This window comes from Branchiostoma floridae, chromosome 10 (genome assembly GCF_000003815.2).
Source record: "Branchiostoma floridae strain S238N-H82 chromosome 10, Bfl_VNyyK, whole genome shotgun sequence".
Lineage (NCBI taxonomy): Eukaryota > Metazoa > Chordata > Leptocardii > Amphioxiformes > Branchiostomatidae > Branchiostoma > Branchiostoma floridae.
The window spans coordinates 4,042,593-4,067,357 of NC_049988.1; the positions used below are offsets into that span (position 1 = coordinate 4,042,593).

Below are 24,765 nucleotides of genomic sequence, written 5' to 3' on the forward strand. Positions count from 1 at the left end.
AATCCCTAACCACAAGCCAACTTGCCACCTTGAGCCAGTACTAAAGGTGAAAGCTTTCAGGCTTTTAGATCACATACACAACCAACTCTCGATGTAAGGTTGCAGTTGAGTGCATCCGTAAATTTCCATGGTAACACTTGTGGCATCTGCGACAAATAGAGGCGTAAAGCTCCCAAAAGGTGAAAGCTTTTAGGTCGTTTGAAAGAGCGTTCACGTCGCATGTGTGACACTACGGAAGGTTAGAGTGATGCCACCCTTGATTTATGTAGCCTTCTGACCTTAAGTCCCATCACGACTATCGTTTCCTCTGTCCCTTTCTGCTTGTCAGGTTTGACGGACTACAAGTCCAAGGTTGTTGGGACGTTAGGTGAACTCGAAACACTCCTGTAGAATGCAGAATTTGCACCTTATGCCTCGTGGGATGAGCATGATTTATCGGGATGGAACGCTCTTTAGATCGAAAATGTCATTGTCGTAAATTTGAAATCTCCAACAAGTTGTATCAGTTGTGCGTAAGCTGTCACAGTGGTGCAGAGTTATATCTAAAGCATTTTTAGGTAATCAGCGGCCGACTATCATACTTTTCTCCAAATGTTGAGTGCTAAGCAGAGACAGCAGCATGTACCAAATTGTTAGCATCAAAGAAGTGTAATCGAACCTTCTAATATATGTCGCCTGTACTGTCTTTGCACCATAACTTTATGTCAATGACATGGTGCATATAGAGACTGAGTGTAGGTGGAATATTGTCACCTACATGTTCATCTATCAAAAAAGACTATGAATGAAGGTTACAAAATGTACCTAGCTTTTACCCATGAGATATTTTGCCCCTTGTGGCCTTGTCCATATCTCATCTTTACGCACCCTTGTGTTTGACAAGAACGGAAGAAAGACCCATTCTTTTGGAGGTAATTAGGCGGGATTGAGTCGACTGTGTGCGTTGGCTGGTGTAGATCTGGACCTTTGTGGCTGCGTCAACTAAAGCCCCTCTAGACAGTTTGATTTGTGGGCCTCCAGTAATGCTCCCTAAGAACCCGCCAGAAGGCTATATAGATAACACACCATAAATATCACCCTGCGAGCACGCAGAGAGGCGCCCATAGATACCGCCCTCCCCTTTGACAATCGTCCGCGCTATCTTTTCAGATGGAGATGGAACAATCATTCATGTGCCACAGTGGAAAAGTTTTGTGCAAAAAGTCACCCCACTGACTGGAAAAGATGCGATTATACAGGGCTAATATCAATAAGCAGTTACACCGTAAATCCCATTCAATAAGGGAAAAGCTTACAGCATTTGATTTCAGTGGTGAAAACATTTTTTTCTGTATGGCCTCAGAGTGATCAAATAATTGTGATGATGAATATTGACTGCTTACCATTAGTTAACAATTTCAAAAATAACTGTTATTCCCACACTGATTCCAGAATCTGACTGCATTCACTCTTCTTAGATGATCAACTAGAGTTACATTTGTATGCGAGAAAAAAAACTGCATCTTTAACAAAAGAGTAAGATTTATACAGAAGATGAATCATTGATACATGCAAATTGAACATGAAATGCAGTGACAGTGAGACCAATTACTTGAGAAGCAATTTTTTCATTCTAGATGTCTTAAGCCCCGGTCACAAAGCGCGTACGATTCCTTGCGATTCCTTCCGATGCGCAGGATAAGCGCAGTGCGTCGTAAGTCGGGGGAGAATCGGAAGCAATGGTTTAAGTATATAAAGCCGTGGTCACAAAGCGTGTAGTGCATCGTACGATGAGGTCATAAGAGCGTGCCTGCGTCAATCGCAGTGAATCATAGTAAATCGGGGAGCGTCGTATGGCGAAAAATAGAGCTGAAATGGATTTTGAACATGTTCAAAATTTCGCTATCGTCGTAAGATTTTATTTGCCCCTATAGCAGACTTCATTATGGCAATTTTTGTCTACTGGTGAGGTTTTAGATTTATGAATTGTTAGTATGTTGTGATGGTTTCAGGTTTCCCTGATATTGTGGATATTGACGAAAAGGGTATATATATATATCAGTCGCAACTGCCACAGTCGCAACCAGAGAACAGCGCGCCCCGCACAGGTGATGCAGACAATTGTTTGATCACTTCATGCACGTGAGTTTATAATCAGATCAAATCTAAGCTCTCGTCGGTCTTGGGTCAGTTTACCATAATCGTAATAACCATGGGGACAACTCGAACATAAAGGCAGGCTCTATGAGTCGGAAATATATATGATACAATGCTTATGATATGATTTTTGTATGATGGCATCTTTTTGTTGATAGCATATCATGATACGATCTTCGAAAGAGTCGTAGAGCCGGCAAGCAGGCCGAGATAATCATACCAGTACTCACGCTTGACTTGAACTTTTGCTTGTAATACTCTTGTTGTCATGGTCTCTTTTAATTTATTTTTACAGTTAAATATATTATAGGAAGGTATTCAACAGCTTAGTCCACATTTTGTTGGTTAAAGAAGCACAAAAGCGGCCAGGCGGCTATTCAAAAGAGACACAAGTGAAAAATTGTACGACGCTGGAAAAATTTTGAACACCATCCGATGCGTTGCGATGGCTGATTTTGCTTATGATTTTGCTGCGATTTACTGCGCTCATCGTACGATATGCGGAATATACCATCGCAAGAAATCGTACGCGCTTTGTGACCGGGGCTTAAGTAACAATCATTTAATGATAAATATGAAGGAATTTGTCCCCTGAACCTGTTTGAATAGAGAATTCATATAATGTTGATTTGATGTAATACCAGATTGATATATTATATGACTTGTACGTCGATGAAGGTTAGACTTCCAGGTAATAAGATACACCAAAAGGCAACTCGATATGATTTTGGAAACAGATAAACGACTTGTTGTATGTCATCTACAGCAAGAGGTCAAGGCAAGATGTATTGTTTTATCACATTAATGTCTAACTTGTCATTGATTGAAATAGTTCACTAGAAGGAAGCGTTGTAAATCTACAGCATTCATTCAACCTTTCTCTTATGGCCTCTTAGGCTTTAAAATTCAAGACGTCTACCCTTTACCAAGACGTTTATAGGGGCTTTATGAGTGCTGTCTTGCGAACGCATCTTACAAACCCCCTCCTTTGGTGTAGCTCTTGAGATTATTGCGAAGTGTCAGTCAGCAGAACTCATCAGAAAAGCTCATAAACTACCTGGTATCGATCGACAAGAGGACACTGTGGGAGGGTTTGGTCTAACCTGCTGAAGAATTGAAAACGGAATACTGTAAAACTTCAAATATTTGTGGTGGTACCATGTACTTTAATTTTGTATTTCTAAGTTTGCTGTTTTTGTTGTCAGGTCTCCACCCAAAATCTTGCATTTACCAGGCTTCATATGTCTCTGGAATAAGTGTAGAGATTGGCCAAATAGACATGCCAGAAAAGTTGCTAGTTGCTGACTGTATTTTTCGGTTGGCAACAGTTCTGGCATGTTATCTGACAGTTATTAGTTAGATAATTTCTACAGTAACTATTTCTCTAGCTACATGTGGAGCCTGGTAGAGGCTACTAAACCCATTACGTTTGCAAACATATACACAAACAGTTTGTTTTCATTGATACCTTAACCCTCTCAACACGTCATAAAATTTTTTCCTGTATACCATATACGACATATAATTTCAGTCTATACAGGTGTCAATTAGTACTTTTTGTGTATTATTATTACAGCTGTTATGTAAGGAGTAGATTAGGAAAACTATATATTGCTGGAAAGCTCACAGAATGGCCTTTCCAAAACAAGCAAAATAAATATCATACCATCAATCTGAGGACAGCAATCGTCATGGAAACCACTCAAAAACACATTTGCATCACTCCCAAAAAAAGTTTCACAAAAGAAAATATTTGGCTAGGGGCTGAGTTTTTTGTGTCATTTATCATAAAACCATGTAGAAATACTCAACCATACATACACAATGCTGGTATGCTGTTAGAATGACCAAAAACTAAAAATCAAAGCATGATTTCAAATAAGTTCAGTGTTGACAAACAAATGTTACCCCAATAAACAGTTGTGCCCCCCTCCCCACACCTGTAGTTGTACTATTAAAATAATGAATATGCCTTGTGCTAAATGGCAAATTATTTTTCTGGATGTTCTCCACATATCAGGGAGTCAAATAAATCCATTTACTATGACTTGGGTAGAGAAACAGGTATCAGAGTATATAAAATGTCAATTTGGACCAGTGACCTATCTGACCTGACCTGGACCTCCTTCTGCCCCAAGAAAAACAACAAGGAAGCATGCATGTAGAACTCATTAGACACGGTGATATCAGCTCATTTGATCTCAACAAAAACAGCTGGGTGTTTGCCTTGCTGTCCCTCAAGGATTTCCCTGTCATCACTCCTGTAAGCCTCCAACAAAATTATCCACCAAACTGTCTCCATTTCTGCTAAATTTACTAAATAAACCTGTAGAAAACTGAAGCCAAAACACACGCTGGAGGCCTCAGAAACAGGGCTCAAATGCTAGATCCCTTCTGGTTGGTCAAAGATACAAGCATCCTGATTGGCAGACTCTGCCAATTTCCCATTTCACAGTAGTCAGTTTGAATTTCCCGCCGGAATTAAACCTGAAGCCACGATCGTGGCTTCTCGTGTCCTATGGGAAAGCCATGATAGTGGCTTCTCGTGCTGAGAGGGTTAAAAGTTAAAGTTGAGCCAGCTGGGTTTTTGGAATTTACATTCATATTAAGGATAAAAGAAGAAGAAAAAAATGGTTCCTGAACAATTTCAGTATGCCATACTTCCTAAATTCAGAGTGGTGCAGGTAAAATTTGTCTGGTGCAGGTAATTTTCAATGCTACCTATGCCTGTGCAGATATGCAGAAAAAAAAGTATTTAGAGCCCTGTGTTAGTATCATGCAATCACAAGTTATCAAACTGGGTCTTTATAACAAGTACAGACATCTTGCAACTTTTTGTCAGAAGCAAAGCCTCATATTAACTCATTTATTCACACAGTCTTTTGAGTGCCAAAATACGAGAAATTATCTAGAACTTTGGCCCAGAAGTTTATCCCCAACAGTCTTCTCAGAGCAAAATTTATGTACTCGCTTTCTAGTATTTGAGCTTCTATGTGCAACCATTGTGCTATCTTTGGGCAGCATTCTCCTGGTACATTGTGCTCCTTTGATATCTTTGCGAGGATTTATGCACCAGAAGAAGAGCTCGCAGCGGCGGAAAATTTTATTACCAGGATTTATGCCCCAGTCTGCGCATTGGTCACACCATCGACACCTGCTCAGTGGGGGGTGAAAAGCGGAGGGGGAATGAGTAATAGGGGTGTCGTCATTGACGCTGTAGTCCTGACCCGTCCGCGTAAAATTGATGTCCCTCCCCGTAAGAACCTAACACGTCCTGTGTAAGGGCAGGTCTGTTGCTTGCATGTGGAGTTTGTGATGAAGCATTACAGGTCCCACCGTTTTTCAAGGTTGAAGGTACAGAATCTAAAGCCTAAGGACTTTGCTCCATACAGACTAGACAGCTGGGTGGTTTCCTATGACCAAATGAAGCTTGGTGCTCATCTGCCCAAAAGGGAATACTGTAACTGTAACGCTACTTCACCTTTATCCGTGGGGGTAACCTATATCCGTTGTGTTGCTAAACATGGTATCCAGGGATATCAAGTCGATGCAAGGTAGTTTCAAATTGTACTATTTTCAAAATAATGCAGGTTGAAACCATCATCTGTCACTTGATTTCCTTAAAAACATTGTTCTTAAAAAGAACGGATAAAGGCTACTCTACGGATAAAGGTGAACTAGCGTTAAATGCAGAAATGTTTGAGGTGGTTTTATTTTCCCATTTTTTGCAGTGACTCAAAAGATTAAGAAGTGATAAGTAATATAATCCAGAGGGTGAAAACGGTTGGATCTGTGACAGTTGATCTCGCTAGCACTGCCAAAAAGCGGTTGTTCTGTTTGTTTGTACATGTACACCCTTGCCTAGTCTCTTGTAGGTAGTTTCTGACTGTCTGTCTGTAAAGATCTGTAAAGTTGCCTGGGTTTCTTTTAAATATGGCATGTGACTTTGGCACTATCTTGAACTTAAAACACACTTCATTTTGGCCCTACTGGCAAAAATATATCTCTGTGAACTCAATTTTAAAGTAAGTTGCCCTGAACAGTGCCAGAAGCAGAGTAGTTATAGCTAAGCAATATCTTCTGAAATGAGGTTGGGCAACCCTAACACATCCTATATAACGGTAGCTCTGCTCTTTGCATGCAGACTTCGTAACAAAATGCTACCATACCCAATAGAGTAGCCAGGGTCAGAGACATAGCAGATAGGTGCTACAATAGAATAAGATTATAGCAATAAGGGAAAACACACTTGATTTTATTGAAATGAAAGTTCCTCAGTGACAGTTATTGGTATAATCATAAAGATTCCATTTGCAACCAGCCCTCAAATTTACAAAGAAAAATACAATAGTACATATGTGTATATGTGTATCCGTGACAACTTCATGACAGTAAAAATATACACACCCCTTCATCAGATTAACTTTCAGCATGCTAATGTACACAATGTGACCATTTGGTACCAAATTTGTTTTGGTTATCGTGTTGAACTGAAGGAAGAAGGTTAAGCATGTACCATAATTGTTGATAAGAGTGTAGGGATATGCCACAAGTTAAAATTCAGTCTTGTGCAGTTTGTACCAACCCACGTCAAAAAACTGGCATGTTATGACTCACGGTTATGTGACGCAAACGTCAAATTCCCTAATCTGATTTAGCTTTATGAAAGGCTCTTAGCAACTTCCAATTTAAGGCAAATATTACCGGCTGCTAAAAGTGTCAAATATTATTTCCCATTTGTCAAGTCAGGGAGAGACATTCCTTTTTTGGGAAGCTGGCCAGAATCAATGGGTGCCCAGATGCCATTCTTTGAATCAAGTTTGTGTTGTGGAATAGCCGTCTTAGAGAATAGAGCCATCATAATCACTTTGCATGATCACACTTATTCTCCTACATTTTTCGCAAAATTTTGACTGCATGCAAGTTTTGACTGCATTATTGCAGAGCCAGTAGTGTATCTGAAATGCTCACGAGCCTACAATAGCCATTCCTTGCTGACAGAAGGAGAGATGCACATCTAATCACCTTTTACAAAATTGTGAATGGTATCATTAACATACCTCCAACCCAGTACCTTAAACCAGCCCAATGCAGAACCAGAGGAAGCCACATGTTTAAATATCAGTTAACCACAGCTAAAAGAGACTGTTTCAAATTTTCTTTTTTCCCTTGCACAATTGTCGAGTAGAACAGGCTGCCGGGGCACACTGCCCAGGCCCCGTCAGTCGAGGCCTTTAAGGCCGGCTTGGATTGCCTGCCTTAATCCGCACGCCCCCCCCCCCCTACCCCCCTCAGTGATGCCCCAGTGGGGTTTTAGAGGGTAACAAAGATGAAGATGAAGGTAAAGGTAGTCCCAAAGCCTTTTTAAAGCCATATGGGCAGTGGTTTGCTATCCACTGTGTCAAAGTTATGGTCATCATCATTATGGTAATGGAAGCCCAACCCTCCAAGTCCCAAATCAAAGTCAGGTGAAGAAAGTAGTATGATTGGTAGCATGACAGGATTTGAACCCAAGACCTCTGGGCCAAACACCCTACAGCTACACATTATAATCTACTAAAACTGTGTTCGTCAAGGCACATAATCTGAATTTTAATTTTCTTTTAATATTGACATTCCCATATGCCATTGCCTAACTTGTACAAAATGATGATGTCTGTCCTTGGTGCTGATTTTTGAGAGGTACTAGAGTTCATCCATTTCTGGTTTTGATTCATCTTCAAAATAATATATGGAAATGTAATGCTCATTAAGCCCTAAGGAAGAGAACAACAAGTAGGCTGTCAAAATGTCAGCACTAGTTCTAAATTTGGTTGTGAAATGATAACACTGTAATCTAACATGCATATTGTCCAACCTATGATAGAGAGAGACAAAAATTGTTACAGATGAGTCTATTAAATGCAAATCTGATACAATGTTATCACCTGCCAAGACAGAAATGCTTAATTTGGTACTATCATATCCTGCCTGATTGTTAATACTATATACCATGTGTAGAATGGATTAGTTTCTTAGATTTTTTGTCTTTCGCCGCGCTTCCGCGGCGAAAGGCAATCAGACCGATATTAGATTTCTGTCCGTCTGTCTGTCCGTCCGTCCGTCCGGGTCGACCATGCCATACCGTGCTAGCGAGATATTCTACCCTGCAGATTCGACGGTATGTAACGTTATGACATACGTATCGGCCTACCATGAATGTGCTGCTTGGTTTGCGGTCCATGCCATATCGTGCTAGCGAGATATTCTACCCTGCAGATTCGACGGTATGTAACGTTATGACATACGTATCGGCCTACCATGAATGTGCTGCTTGGTTTCTGCATGGCTTATAAGCAGGAATTTGCAGAGACGGATGTGAACGGTGAGGATTTCTTCGTAAGATTGTATACAATTTATAAACTAACATGTTCGCTGTTTGGTTATAATAAAACAGACATTGTAGAGAACAGTTTGACATGTGATTTACTTTGTTTTATGGAAAATCACCGCTACAAAATCTAGAATTGTGTAAGATGCGTGCGCCGCATCTGACATGGTGTGGGAGGGGGGCGTATTCGGAAATTTCTTACTCTAAGAAATTTCAGGCTATTTTCGTGTAACAAACTTCTTTCAGCAAAATAGTAGCCCTCGGATGCGTTGAAAATAGAATTACCCACATTTAATTTATAATTTCGAAAGGGACGATTCTGACCGAGCTCGACGTCTGACGCGTGACGTCACGACTCCGTCAAGTAAAAGCATAATTGCGTTACTAAAAGAAACGAAACGTTCCAGTAAACATACCACGGACCTGTTTTAGTTTAAAATATCTACCTTTCACATGATCTTGCCATTAAAAAAAATATTTCCATTACTGTATATGCCATGTTAATATTTTATGTTGTTTATGGTGACAATACTTTGTTTGTTCTTGCAGAAATTCAGGACACATCTACTGATAAATTTGATTACTACAGTGCACTTTCATAAAACCCTGTTGTACTGTAACAGAGCCGTTCTTAACAGCGAAACAATCCGAATAAAGTTAACATCATTCATGCAGTTGTGTTATTATACAGTTCAAGTAAAATATACTCTGTGAGAACCACTACCTTACTAAACAGTTATATAACCTAGCACTTGACCAAACTGTGCCAGAGCTGCCAACGTTGCAGACTTGGCACCCACGCTTGACCAAACTATGCCAAACATTTTTACCTACACAATATAAGTAAGCGAAAGACTAGCTTTTTTCAGAAGCTCTTGTTTAGATACTAGTAACTCATGTAGTTAAACTGTTCTGTATGTATTGTATGTACAAGTTGCCATACACTGTATACTCTACAGTTGTCATGCAATAGAACTGGTGTGTTACGCCAAATGGCGGTTATACCGGCTATATAGATACAGATACAGATACAATAAAGTTCTATAAGTTTCTATACCACAGTGGGGTCATGTGGCTTAACTGCAGGGTGTTTGGCGCAATCATTATTCTATTCCTGCCTGTGATTTTACAAAATAAAACAAACTCCTGACACTTCTCCTTGGTGCTAGTTTTCAAGAGGTTATTGAGTAAGACATTTATCTTTTACCTTTTCATATAGAGACATTATATGATTGGGAAGCCCCTTTGAGTAATGTTTACTTGATATGTTGCTTCATGCCAAACCTAAGCAAAGTGAAATGGCCTGAAGAAATCTTAAGACTTTCTGTAAATTCACTTCAGCTTGCAGAATCTCAATCAATAAAAATCAAAAGCTTACTATGTGATTACTCAATGATTTTGCTTGAAAGGTAGCTATAATGATTCATTATGAATAATTTGATACACTGATATAAAGATAGAAAGACACATTGAAAGAAAGAGACATTTGACTTGTCAGGGACTACTTATTAATATATGCCATGAATAACAGATCATAATGGAAAAGGTTATACTGTACCTCACCAGTGTAAACTGGATGTACCTTGATGATGATAATACAAAAGTACAAAATGTGCTTTTAGTATTGTTTTTTAAAGGGACATAATGTAAAATTAAAGTCACTGTTTTCGGTCATTTCTCTACATAATGAGTTGAGTCTACCTTATTACACTGCACAGCAATATTTACAACGTATGACTACGACTTTGTTGAGCCGTGAGGATGTCTTAAAATATGCGCACTTCCCTCCGCCGCTTGAGTTGTCCGCCATTTTATTCAACTCGCCGGCGAGCCAAAGTGCGCTTTAGAACGCGTTTGGTGGTTCGCTCGAATCGTTACTGATGTATGTTGAAAGTCCCCGCTAAGCTCCGAAGATCTGCGACCGCAACGGTCGATTCGGAAATCTACGGTCGGCTTACTTCCGGTAGGCTACCCGGAAGTAAGTGAATTTGGTCGCGGCTTACTTTGACGTTGTTAATAAGCACTAGAAATGTGATAAAATGACGCAGATAAGTTAGAAATAAGTTGCAAATGTCAATCTGAATGGAGATTTTTAAGTTCAGAACATTTGAAATTTTGGCGCCATATTTCTACATTATGTCCCTTTAAACCTTATGCTGTATTTTCTTTTTGTTTAGGGAGCCAGTTTCTGTGTAGTGTGCTGATAGCGCCGGTGAAGAATGAGAATGGAGACGTGGTCATGTATATCATCAACTATGAGGACATCACAGACGCACCCTTCCACAGCGACATGGGGCCGCCAGCCAATCACAGGACGCCTTTTGGAGCATGTAAGCCAATCATTTTTCTTCATACTAATGCATATAAGACTTGCCACAAAGACAACATTCACATGCATCAGTATCTCAATCTCAAAAAGGTAGAGGTAGTCACAAAGACTTTTTAAGTCCGCAGGTTGTAGGTTGTTACCCACTGTGCATGGTATTGGAAGGCGAAGCCCAACCCTCTCCTTTCACTTCCTTTTACCTCACCGTCAAAAGTCGGGTACCCATCTTACCAACTGAGTGGTGTGAGGAAAGTAGTGTTAAGTGCCTCTCCCAAGGGCACAACATCTATCAAGGAATGACAGACATTGAATTCGTGACCTCGCGATCTTGTGTCTGGTGGCCTAGCCACATTGCCATTTGCTCCAGTGTTTAGCTACCCTGTTTGGTTTGCTTTGCTTTACTTTGCTTTGGTTTGGTTATACATACCTCCATTAGTGACTTCCTGGAGTCTGGGTGATTTGTAGAGAATCACCCATTCTAGATGGAAAGATTTTTGCACCATCGCACACCGCACCATAGCACGTGTGGGTGTTCTTTAACATTCCTGGGGTATGGCTCTCCCCAGACACGGGACCTCCATTTTACGTCCTATCCGAGGGACGGCCTTAGCTAAAGCTAAGTACTCATTTTCACCTGAGTAAAGTGAGGAAAGTTGTTTTAAGTGCCTTTCCCAAGGGCACAAGATTGGCAGCACGGCAGCCGGATTCAAACCCGAGACCTCTCGGTCCCAAGCCGAACACACTGCCACTGCGCTACGTGGTCCCACTTAGGTTTCTAAGGTCTCCGGTTTCTAAGTGAGGGTTGACTTACAATCCCAACTCAGTTGCTTGCTGGCCCTTGGGACATTAAATGATGGCCAACTTTGTCTTAACTTGTTGGAAAAAAGCTACAGAAACCATTCTGTTACAGTGATCTTGTATGAACCGTACCATGCTTGTTATAGAGAGATAGCAGGGGAATTTTGTCTCTTATCTCAAGTTTGTAGACCTTTAGTTTTGAGTCTACATAAAAAACACAAGTCCAAATTTCCAGGAACTATAGAAAACAAAAACAAAAGAAGACAATGGAAGTCATGAGAGAGCTATTATCTGTATATGCACTTTAGTATGTCATGGTTATTTCCTAAATACTGTTTGAAAACTGCTTTAAGATGGCTATTAGGCCTGCTAAAGCCAAGAATAATCCGTTTACGTGGCAAGTAAAGTAGCTTATCAACCTGGTACCACAGGCAACATGTTGGTACTGTATTTAAAACTGTGGTGTAACTAATAGTATTTAGAAACACAAAGCACCTTGTAATCAACATTGCAGCTAGCAGAGTGGAGAGCTTGTATTGATCAATTGGACTACATGTATACAGTGCTTTAGGAAATGTCACAACTTTTTATGAATTTCTGCTGTATTGTTGGAAGGATGATGCCAAAATGATATCTAGTAATTTTGAATGGAACTTCAATAATCCTATCAAAAATAATGGACTTTTTCATAGGATGATTGGCTCTCTGTCATAAAATACTGTAGAATTCATTTTACCTCTGCAAAACTTTTAAAAATGTGTATTGAATTGGAAGTCTGGAGTTTGCGGCTATAATCATAATGGAACTATATTTGAAACTATATCAATTTGATGAATTTACGGTGCAAATTGTCACCTGGAAAACATTGAAATCAAAAACACTGCATGTATTTCAAGATTAACAGTATATAAAGCCTTTAGGCACAAAGAAGGCATAGTGAGGTGCATGGAAATGAATTGTTGGTTTTTCCAAGCTAATTGGACATCAGCACATTTTGCCACTGTAGGGGCTCCGATTTCCCCTCGTGACTCTATCGGGGGTGCTTTACTTAAAACACGTCCCCCGTCACTTCGATTCCTCGCTCTAGTCCTACATCCCAGCTTGACTCCTATTTTCTCCCCGCCAAAATTGCTCCAAATTTTCCTCGCCGTCGTGAAGCCTATTATGCCCCGTCACAAATAGCCCAGTCATGGGGTCCAAACAGATTGCACCGTTATACGCTTCCTGTTGATGAAGTTGTCTGGGTTGCGATGTGGCTGTCTTCTGATTTGCATTGACATTGAGATGTTTAGCGGTTCTGTATTGCCAAAGCATACCTCCAGAAGTTGCTTAGAATAAACAAATTTATAGTTAACAATAACAGTACAACTATTTCATCAGTAAATTCTATTTGAAAAGAAACCCTGGAATTTTGATAACCAAGCTTATCCGAAATCTATGCTATGCTGTGCTGTGCTAAGAAATATGAATATCTATTTCTCTTATGAATGTACATGTAAGACAGGTGAAATTGTTGTTGAACGTGCAGTGGTCTTTATTTTGTCAAAGGGAAATTACTTTGCTCTAATATTATGACATGCTTGTTCCTGTCATATGTCTTACTTCATGTTCTTGTCTTCCAATTGTATATGCTAAGAGTTCTCCAAATTTAGAATGATTCTCCAACCAACATACAGTGTTAGGGCAGTGTTAGAATGAATTCGGCTTCAAGCTTAAGTTTATCAAATGAAATTGCATTCCTTTTATTTCTTTATGTACCTAATCTATCTTGTGTATGATTACTTTGTAGTCATTTTCTCTTATGTGTTAATGTACTACATCTTGTGAAGGGCCAAAGAAAGAACAGCCATCGGAAAGTTTAAGCTTATTCTCGATCCAAATAAATTCTAAGGTTTAAAACCTTGCGACAGTTGTATTGAGGTCATCTGTGAGTGGTGTCAAATGGCAGCTTGCTCTAGACACTTGCAAATTAGCTCTGCCTATTGTAAGCTTTTTGCAGTTCAGCCCCTGGCTGCAAAGAGAGAGTAGTTGGCCCACCCAATAAGAATAACAATAACAGCAACAATAGAACACCCAGCTGAAACCAGACGTTGTATTGGATAGGACCGAAAATAACATCTTGCTGACAAACAATGAGTTATATTAGATTAGCCCGCTGATGAAGAGTTGTCCTTGTACACATCATCGATCACGTCTGTCCGCTGTTTTCAATCTCCCCTGGCCTTGGTGCTGACTTTGTGTCGTGACTTGTCTGTGATGCAGAATTACGGCGTGACGGGGGAATTCATCTCAATGTAATACCAGATGTCACACCTTATAGCCAGACCTTGGCGCCATGGACAGTTTGTTATTCCTGTAGTAGGGTTGTCAAAAAGTTTCAAAAGTAGGTGCAGAATGTGCAATTTGGAGCAAAAAAACAAACATTATTCAGTTGGTACATCAATTTATGGTTCTAGCTAATTAGAGATGTCACACCTTATAGCCAGACCTTGGCGCCATGGACAGTTTGTTACTCCTGTAGTAGGGTTGTCAAAAAGTTTCAGAAGTAGGTGCAGAATGTGCAATTTGGAGCAAAAAAACAAACATTATTCAGTTGGTACATCAATTTATGGTTCTAGGTAATAAGAGATGTCACACGTTATAGCCAGACCTTGGCGCCATGGACAGTTTGTTATTCCAGTAGTAGGGTTGTCAAAAAGTTCCAAAAGTAGGTGCCGAAATTGCCAGAATGTGCGATTTTGCAGCAAAAACAAAGTTTTAAACTTGTAGTGCTGTGCCCAACATATGTTGGGAAGCATATGCTGGTACTATTTTCACTGTGCTACTTTATTGTTATTTTCCTTCCAAATAACAAAATAAAGTTATGCATCATTACAAAGCTTAAGGTCTCTACTTTTAAAAAATTTAGCATAGTAAAAAAAATTACCCCTACTTTCCAAAGTGTCTAAAACGCCCAGAATTGGGAAAATATTTGTGAAAATTTGTCAGCACCACAAGGGTTATAACATTCTTCAGTTTGTACATCAAATAAGGTTCTAGGTAATAAGTTACTCCAAATAGCAGTTTCCAGCAACTAGATATCATTTTGGAAATGGTCAGACGTTTCAAGTAACATCCAATACCTTTCATCAGTGACACTGCACAGAACTGAAGCAGAGCAGGTTTTATACTAGCTAAGTATAAATATTTCAAGACACATTCTAGGTAGTCCTATAGGAAACAAAAGTAAGACAAAGTCCAGACAAGGTTGATGCAATTAGCTCGTGGGTTGGGAGCGCCAGATCCCAAGTGCTCCAAAGTTCTCCAGTCTTGCGCTTGTATCATAAATTCCTTAAGTTTTTTAATTTATAAAATTACATCATAATTTCTTTTTGAATTTTGTACATTTAGTCAATCTGTAATTCCTGTCGTTCCTTACATTTCTATATTCCTACTAACATGAAGTACCACACCTTTTCCCCTATCATCTGATCCTTCTTCCTACTTGTAGTAAGACCATTCACAGTTCCAACTGCATATGGGAAGCAAGATGCATTGTGGGTAATATGTCAAAGGTGAAGTCCCCTGAGACATAAACAAATCATGTCTTGACATGGTCTGATTATACAAAAACTGTTTTCAATTTACTTTTTAAGACAGATATAGGTGCAGAGAGATCCAAAGAAAAATCAAAATTTGAATAATTTTACATTTTGCTCTGACATCACTGAATGTCACGGTCACACCAGGACATCTTGTTATCTTCCGTTATAAAGTTTATGGCCCGACCTTTAAACAAATGAGATTTTGTTCAACATAACTGTACTTCTAATACCCACACGTCCTAACTGAACAGTGTGACAAATTGTATAGTTAAGATAAAATGGAGATTTATGCAGTGAATTACTTCTGTGTTTTATTGGAAAGGGCATAGTGTGGATGACTCTTTAGAGTGGGGTCGACATAGGGTGTGGTTGATGCATGCATTTAGAAACAGGCATTGGCAGAGGAGTCCATTGTTTCATGCATAAACACATGAAGTCAGACATAGCCTGACTAAGTCCTAGGGAAAAAAGTTTCCCGACCTACTTAGAAAAACCCGCCGACCCTAGACTTTTTTGTGTGTGTGGACAGTGGAGTCACATAGTTTCTAGTTATGATTTTTATCCAGGCTGCTTGCTATTCAAGTAAAAAAACTGCTTGTCCTATCTAATGAAGGATAAATGTATCCATTGATTTGTAACCATCATGCACAAAATGTAAGTTTGACTTTGAAAATATACAAAATGTAAGTGTACTCATGCATTTCAGTTTTACTTTATCAAACTGTATTGTATCAACTAGAGTCTGGACCAAAGTCTTCAAAAACATATTTAAAAAAAAGAAGATAATCCCTAATGCTAGTTTACCTTTATCCGCAGGGTAACCTATATTTGTTGTGTTTACTCACACGGTATTAAGGAATATCAAGTCGACGGAAGGTGGTTTCAAGTTGTACTATAATTGTAGTTTGAAACCATCGTCTGCCGACTTGATATCCCTAAATAACCCATTTTTTTAAATAAACGGATATAGGTTAACCAGCAGATAAAGGTGAACTAGCGTTACCTACTGACCCAAATTTTTTTAAACAGGAAACACAACTTTATGAAGTTTATGAAGTTTCTAGCAATCTTGCCACTGGTTAGGTCCCTAGAAGCTTGTTTGCCAACATCTCTGTAAGCTATGAGAATTCGAAACATCCTAATCCTGTTAATTTAACCATGTGCTGACATGGACCAATTATTGCCAGACAGAGAACAGTCTGTTACCATAGTGACAGAGAATCCTGGGCTCCCATTGGATGTAACAAATGAGTCGATCCTACAAATGTAGACTAAGTAGCCCCAGCATTATTCTTACCTACTAGACTAGTAGTACACTAAAAATCCTTTTAGAACTGTTGCCAAAAAGTTTTGTCATGTTTAGAATTGACACAGGTTTCTTGCAATTGGAAGTCATGCCAAAACTTGAAACTTGGCACCTTTGACCTGAGTTAAGTGAAGAAATAGGTGTTTTGACTTAAATGTCCTTTCTTGAGGGCACAGCACATTGGAACCTGCTTAGAATTTGAGCCCTGGGAGTTTTAGATTCTAAGTCAACATTCCTTGCCACAATACTACAATGTACAAGACAAGGAAACTCTAAAAACCTTGCACAACTGTTGCACTATGCACAATAAAGTGCATTTGTCATATCAAAAACTTTCAGCTAACATATCATTCCAAATACTAACATCCATTTACCAATAATAAAATACCGCCAAATAAATAAGCGATTAATTTAAGGAGATCTACTAGTTCAGCAACTGTTATTTCCGAGATGCACATTTCAGACATCCACATTGTGTGTTTCGAAACATTTTAAGCAGGACAATAAAGACAAAAAAAAAACACACAGAAGAAGTGGTAAAGGTAAACTGTAACTAATTATATCATCATGTAACTATGGAAATGATGCATGGATCATTTGTCAAATTAGAATTGCTTGGAAATAGCAGAAAACGTGGCAATGTTATAATATGTTAATACATGTTAACTCTACTATACAAGCAGAAATCTGCTGAATTTTACAGTAGAAACCACCATTGTGGATATAACTAGATGTAGCCAGTTGAGACTAGTCAGTTGGGAGCTAGTGCTTGATGCCCTAATTTGTCTGGCTTTGCTCCAGGATGTCCATTTTCAGTATTGTTTTCCACTGGCAGTTCTGCTGGCAACAGTCCCATTTCTTTGGGGAGACGCAGCTGTAAAATGTGAGGCAATGTTGGAACAACTGATCAAAATGCATCGCATCTGCTTCCACCTACATCAAAATACATTGTGATGTCTTATTTTGCATAACAGGATGATCTCATTGCTGCTTATGATATGATATTGAAGATGGAGTGAAACAAATGAAGACTACTGAAAACTGTATAGTAAGTAAATTGATGTGAGTTTGCAGGGATTTGATTTTTGGGTAGATTGCGGTTGGAAAAGAAATCAAATATTGCAACGTAATTCAAAATGGCATATATTTGTGGTGTCACCACTAAGGCAAATATATTAAGTTTAACACAAACCACTGCAAATAATTGCGATATACAGTAATTTGATGATATTTACAGCCTCTATGACTGCAGACTGATCATTTTTACTACATGTATAATTAAGTCTGATATCTCACATTCTTTGCCATATAACATCGTTAGACTTAATATCTTTCAAATTGATGGGTACTATGTGCCAAATATACAGCATGCATCTAATAAGTAATGTTATATGAGATTGGAAGCATAGTAATACAATAATTACGATGACACCTCTGGCCTTTTTAGATAGTAGTGAATTTTGTAAACATTAAATCTGGTTGTTATGCCTTGGAGGGGTCATGTGTAATAATTACCATAATGATTATCACATACATGCTTGATTTTGAATATTTCCAATATTTGTCTGAAAGAAATGCAAAACAAGGAGAAGAGAAAAATTTAAGATTAAGTTTGGGGGCTTTATCAAAATGATTTCATCTATTTTGCCATTGTATTTTTCTTGCAATTTTAATGGGTTTTCTCACAAAACTTAACAGAGACTCCTGTCAGTTTATGAAAGAACTGCATTTTGAGAACTGATCAGAAGCAAAATATATCTTGCGTGCTCAGCTTAGGATCTTTATGAAAAGTAATTTGCAACAAACCATCAGATTCTGATTAGCATTGAAACTGTCATTCCACAATAGTTGAATAAACCAATGCTTTTGCAAACCTGTAAAGTCTTGAAGTAGATATTAACGCCAAAGTCAAGCTGGTACTACATGTAGAATATGCTTTGACAGTAGCCATATCTTGATCATAGCATTTTGTGCAAAGGGTAATAGCAGTTATACCTAGTAGGCCACAACTGAATGTAATCTCACTCCAGTTTAGCCTGCCAAAGAGCCAATCTTTCTATAGTCGTGACAAGAAAGGCAGATGATACATATAGCATTCATCGTACCGGTGACATCCCCTTGGCCTTTACATCGTCAATAAGATAGGGACCGCTGCTCATCGTGCTCATCGTTCCAATACTTTATTTTTAATATGGCATATATGAAAATTCTCAAGTTTATGTTTTGGACAACACTGTTGATAACGTCAACTTGCTGCAATGTGGAATATTACCAGTTAGTATTGTCCAGAAGAATATAAAAGGTGGTCATTGAAACGTTGGCTGTGATTTTTTGTCTTGATTGTAATAAAAACACATTGCTTTCTGTACTGGGTTAGAATCCTCGTGGTCTAGACAATGTCATGGAAGATATTCTCAACATTAACCTGCAAAAAAACAGCCCACTTGACAGAAGCAACTGGACTTTTTTCAGCAATCAGACCCAAACAACACCTCTCAATGTCCAACCCTTGCAAGAATGTGAAAATAAATGCTAAACTGGATAGTGAGTGAGAGAGTGTGTTATCTAGTGAGTCTTTGCAAAGCTTGATAATCCATTCCGAAGTCTGTAACAGTTTCCAGTAATGTGCAAGCTGGGTGAGCGACAAAAACTGGGAATCAAACTCCCGACCTCTAGGTTCAGAGGCAGAGTTGCTCAGCTACTGTGTTGTGTCCTCTGAAGAACTTCCTTCATTGAGATCGATCCGCGAGTGGGAGGCGATGTATCAAGTGATTTGGATGTTGCCGATTGAGCAGCAATGTAATTGTTAGGTGCTAAAGATGGTCTCCTGCGACACTCATCAAATCAGTCTTATTTAAGTCTGAGGTGCTTGCTCTTAAGGACATACCAATGAAGCATAGGGTGGGGCGGAATAGGGTTTTTTTATTAACTGTAATAATGAGGTGCTTTGGAAAATGCAATCTTAGTTTTCTGGTTGGTTGGTTGATTGGATGGTTGGTTGCTTGTTTGGTTACTTTCTTGCTTACTCTATTGGTAGGCTGGCTTTTGGGTTGGTTACTTGGTTTCTTGCTTGGAGGCATGTAGTTCTGTACATGGAATCACTGTGAAATTATGCTGTCAGTCAACACTAATATCAGACTGCAGTAGCACCAAAACTTTGGGCATTAGACCAGCATTACACACCACCTTAGGAAGGGTAGTAGAGACAGAGTGGGGCTGAGAAAGAGAGAGAGAGGGGAGGAGAAAGAGAGAGAGAGAGAGGGAGACAAAAGGTAACAAAACAAGCAGCTGCATGAATGATCAACCTACTATCTGCAAAAGACTGCATCAAAATCATTAGAAAGTTATCATGCATCCGTCTTGTTCATTTAGAAAGTGGGGCAAATCTCTGTCAAACTTTAAGCTCACATAATCCCACAAACCACGCTCCATGTCCATCATTATCTCATCTAGTAGAACATAGTCAATCAATCTCACGGCAAGAAAATGAACTCTTTAAAGTCTTTGCTGCTGAGGAGAGATCTGAATCACAATTGGCTGCCCAATTTACCGTAAATCATGAAATGTATGGAACGGTTTTATGTTTGCAGTTGACTGTGAGTTCTGACTGCAAACCCTCCCGACTCCAACTTGAGCTATGTCTTGCAATGTGTTGTCAGGCCACACCAATTGTATTTGTTGTTTGTCGGATTTCCTGACCCTATTTTTTCTGATTTGAAAAAAAAAAAAATTTTCAAATTGATGGCCACACCTCGTGTTGACAAACACTGCTTCTCCTTTCTCAAATTAACTATGGGCCTCAAAATCCAGTAGCTGTATGTGCCTAATTTGGACGGTACACTTATCATTTTTCTTCAAACTTTGGACTTTGCTACCAGGGACCCCCTAAATTTTAGAAGTTTAGGTTTTCCTGTCCAATCTCTCCTACCCCTGACTTTTTGAAAAGTTTAGAACCACTGAACGACCAAATTTGAAAAAAAATATATATATGAGAAACAACAAATAAAATTGGTGTGGCCTTATGGTTGTTTTAACCACGTACTTTAAACATAGGAAACACTTCTACCTACCACAGAACACCCATAAACTTAAACAAGTTTACAGTAATATCCCTTTTGGATCACCATCTAAAAGCAACATACTGGAAGAACATTTGAACGAAGTGGAGATTAAACTTGTGATTGAAGTATCAATCCCACCTTACTTAAAAGGCAGGGTTCTTTTATGGATGATATCACAATAAGTCAAGACAAATGGAAACTGTCAGGCTGGGAAAGGTGCAATCCCCAGTTGATTGTCAAAAAGCCTTCATGTGGAGAATTTGAAAATCCATAAGCTGTAGTTGGTCCAAACTTCAGGTTGCTGTAGGAATAGTGAAACAAGATGCAAATCCCCCTAGTCCTTTTTTCAGAAACAAAGCAAATCTTTAAGTTAAACATCATTTGTTCTGGATTGCTTCCCTTGGTGATGCAATGCTTTCCTTTGTACAGATACATGTACCATTTCTTTGATGCAAATATGCTTCATGGTCCTGGAACACTTTCCTCCTTCATCTTGAGTTGGTTTCCACTGTACTGGCATACTTTCTTTGGTACTGAAATAGTTTCCTTTGTGCTGGAGTACTTTCCTTGGTACTGAAATACTTTCAGTGGCAATAGAATACTTTCCTCCTTGGTACTGGATTGCTTTCCTTGATACTGAAACACCGTTCTCCTTGGTACTGAAATACTTTCCTCCTTGGTGCTGAATTACTTTCCTTGATTCTGAAACACTGGTCTTCTTGGAACTGAAATACTTTCATTGATACTGAAACACTGTCCTTCTTGGTACTGCAATACTTTTCTTCTTTGTACTGAAACATTTTGCTCCTTGGTACTAAATTCTTTCCTTGATACTGAAACATTATCCTCCTTGGTACTAGAAGACTTTCCTTGATGCTGAAGCACTATCCTCCTTGGTACTGAAATACTTTCTTTGATACTGAAACACTGTCCTCCTTGGTACTGAAACACTTTCCATGATACTGAAACACTGCCTCTTTGGTACTCGAATACTTTCCATCTTTGTCCTAAAACACTGTCCTCCTTGGCACTGAAGTTCTTTCCTTGATTTTAACACACTGTCCTCCTTGATATTGAAATACTTTCCTTAGTACTGAAGTACCTTCTTTGATGCTAAAATGCAGGGTGCGTTTCTCGGGTAATGAATGCAGTCTGTTTATATAAAAGACTTTCTTTGGTGCTAGTATGTTAACCTTGGTTTTGAAAGGTTTTCCTTGATGCCGAAATACTCTGCTAGTTTTTTTGTGAGGGATAAACTATCCTACTGCATTATTGTATTATGTAGTAAAATTTCAGAAACAGCTTTGTTTTCTTTTGCTGTTTGCTGATCCCGTTGTTGTACATGTATTACCATTTTGACAGTAATATTAAGACAAGTATGAATGACTTGAAGGTGAAGGGTACCAAATATAGTAAGTTGACTGAGCCTACAAATGAAAGTATTTCCCATGATGATTAAGTGCTATAAGCATCGCCTACAGTGTAGTCAAGGGACACAGATGATGCATGTATATGTACATCTGTGGATGATATTTCATTTCAGGTGATACCCAGGTGTATCACTATCAATTAAGATAAAGAGTTGTGTATGTAGTTGAGGTCATTTTCATTTTTGTATCCACAAGGGAAAGCACTGTGAAATAACATGAAATTTTTGCTCTAGAGACATTGTTATTATCGTCATCATCACAGTCAGGCAAGTTGCCAGGACCAGGTCCACTCCATAGGAATGTGATTTTATTTTCTATACCAATGTGTTAGATTTGTTTTATTTTGTTTATTCTGCTTTTTTATTGGAGACAAAATTAACAACAGCAACAATGGGGTTCCTCTGGAAAGCTACTTAAAATATGGCATAACAAATGAAAGAATAATGCAAAGAAAACATATGATAAGTACATTAATCAATAGCACTTACTCAGAGATTATTCATTACTTTCAAAGAGACAACCAATAAAAAGGGTTTTAGGGCCTTTAGATAAGTTAATAATGTGAAGCTTTATTTTACATCAACAACCAAAAATTAATGATTTTCACTGATATAGTTTGCTTATTAGAGAGCGAAGAAAATCAATGTAATGTACTCTCAAGCCATTTTGTGGATGTGGGAAACAATGAAAATACAAGTCACCCGTGTTGTATTTTATTATTATATATATGTCATACTCAGGTCAGAAAACACTGATTTAATTGCCAATCTACAGATGCAAAGGATAGAATTTGACACATTGTTTCAACCCGCAACAACAACTTTAAGACATCAATTTGAGAAAAAATTGGACAGTTAAAAGAACTCCATTTATTTGCACCTGTGATTTCATGAAAAGCAAGCCACTGACAGGCGTGGAGTCGGTTCTATCTAATCGATGGAAGCCTCTATGATACAACTAAGAAGCCTGTGTGATGTGGAAATTTATCACCCAGTTATCAAAAGTTATCACAGCCCAGCTATGACATAAGAGACAGTTACATGCAGGCTTGAGATACTGATATGTGGCCTGATAGATTGTTTTGTATAACGTTCCACAGTGAGTCCTGCAAAGTTCCATCTGAAGCCATGGCTTGGCAATGGTTGAAATTATGTATATTAGGTACTGTTCTCTTTAAATTTGTAGGTGTGTTTGAAGTTTCATAAGAAATAACATTAAAGAGACAGTCAGATGTAGGCTTGAGATGCTGACATTTGGCCTGATAGATTGTTTTGTATAACGATCCACAGTGAGTCCTGCAAAGTTCCATCTGAAGCCATGGCTTGGCAATGGTTGGAATTATGTATATTAGGTACTGTTTTCTTTTGTAGGTGTGTTTGAAGTTTCATAAGAAATAACATTAAAGAGACAGTCTGATGTAGGCTTGAGATACTGACATGTGGCCTGATAGATTGTTTTGTGTAACGTTCCACAGTGAGTCCTGCAAAGTTCCGTCTGAAGTTGTCTGCACTGCGGAGGGACAAGCGGAAGGATGACATCGAGAACCCTCCATTTGACGACCCCTTCACGACCTTCCCTCTGAGACCTCTTCACCCTCCAAATGTCCTCTCCATGAGGGACGAGCACCATGCTGCAACCCCTCCTACTCAGAGGTAAGAGCAAGACAGGAAGAAAAGCCGCCCATTCATTGACTAAATACGTAGTGAGGGCAGGTTGAACTCCCCTTTGGGACTGTAAAAAAGTGGTTGCTGGTTGGGGAAGACAATTGGTTGCTTGGAAGGGGGTTTTAACTAATGTTAAAATGGATGGGGACAGTTTCAATGTTTCCTCTGACGACAGGTGGTTGCCTGCACCAGGTGGCTGCTCAGACAGGTTTCACTGTAATTGTAGATTCTGAACCCTTTTGAGATTTTTCACATCATTGAGATCAATCAGATCATCTGAATGTCTTTTCAAAGCATCTGTAGGTCATTTTAAATCATCTTGAGATATTTTCAAATAATGTTGCAATCTTTTCAAATAATCTTGAGATGTTTTGAATCACCTTGAGATCTTATAAAATCATTTTGAGATCTTTGGAAATCATCTTGAGATGTTTTTTAATCATCTTGAGATTTTTTCAAGTCATCTTGAGATTTTTTTAATTTCAAATATTTTAGCGATCTTTATGAAGCCTCTTGATATCTCTCTCATTGACAAACATCTTGAGATCCTTCAAAAGGATCTTGAGATCTCAAAAGATAACTCAGAGGCCACAGCAAGAAAAGCTAGAATGTCAATGTATTTGTGGATCTAAATTAATGCAAAGTTGAGGGGCATGTTACAATTTAACTTGAGTTGTAAAGTCAAAACACTGTGCCAGTGAAACATGAATTTTTCAATCAGCCAGAAATTTCAATGTATTTGATTCAATTTTTTCGATCCTCATTATTTTTTGGTAACCATTATACTTTATATTTATGTATCACTTCTATAACCAATGAGCCTCAGTTTAATTTGATATTTGCTTTCTGTAGTTTCCCCCTGTGTCGTGCAGTGTCTGTTCAGTGAGTGCCGTTTGCACCAGTTTGCTGGTGGTTTCCACCCTCCGTAAGTTTGAAATATAATTTTGATGTTGCTTTCACTGCTTTTGTGTTTTTGTTGCTTTGCCATTAACCCTGCTCCCTGCTCATTTTGGAGAAGAAGAAGAAGATTTTGGAGAATTTAACCTTATAACCAACTCAAGAATTTGCATGCAATGGACTTTTTGACTGA

General features: G+C 38.7%; 1 protein-coding gene across 4 annotated transcripts in view; it reads left to right on the forward strand.

The window, feature by feature from the left end:
- The window catches only part of LOC118424164 (potassium voltage-gated channel subfamily H member 6-like), a 109,685-nt gene that overhangs the window by 66,909 nt on the left and 18,011 nt on the right, over window positions 1-24,765 (forward strand). For 3 of the 4 annotated variants that reach the window (XM_035832698.1, XM_035832696.1, XM_035832699.1), the window contains exons 4-5: window positions 10,684-10,836; window positions 23,486-23,663. In XM_035832698.1, the coding sequence (XP_035688591.1) occupies window positions 10,684-10,836; window positions 23,486-23,663 (331 nt within the window). Of the gene's footprint in view, window positions 1-10,683; window positions 10,837-23,485; window positions 23,664-24,527; window positions 24,601-24,765 lie in introns of those variants that run through there. The other variant, XM_035832700.1, reaches the window with a different exon arrangement.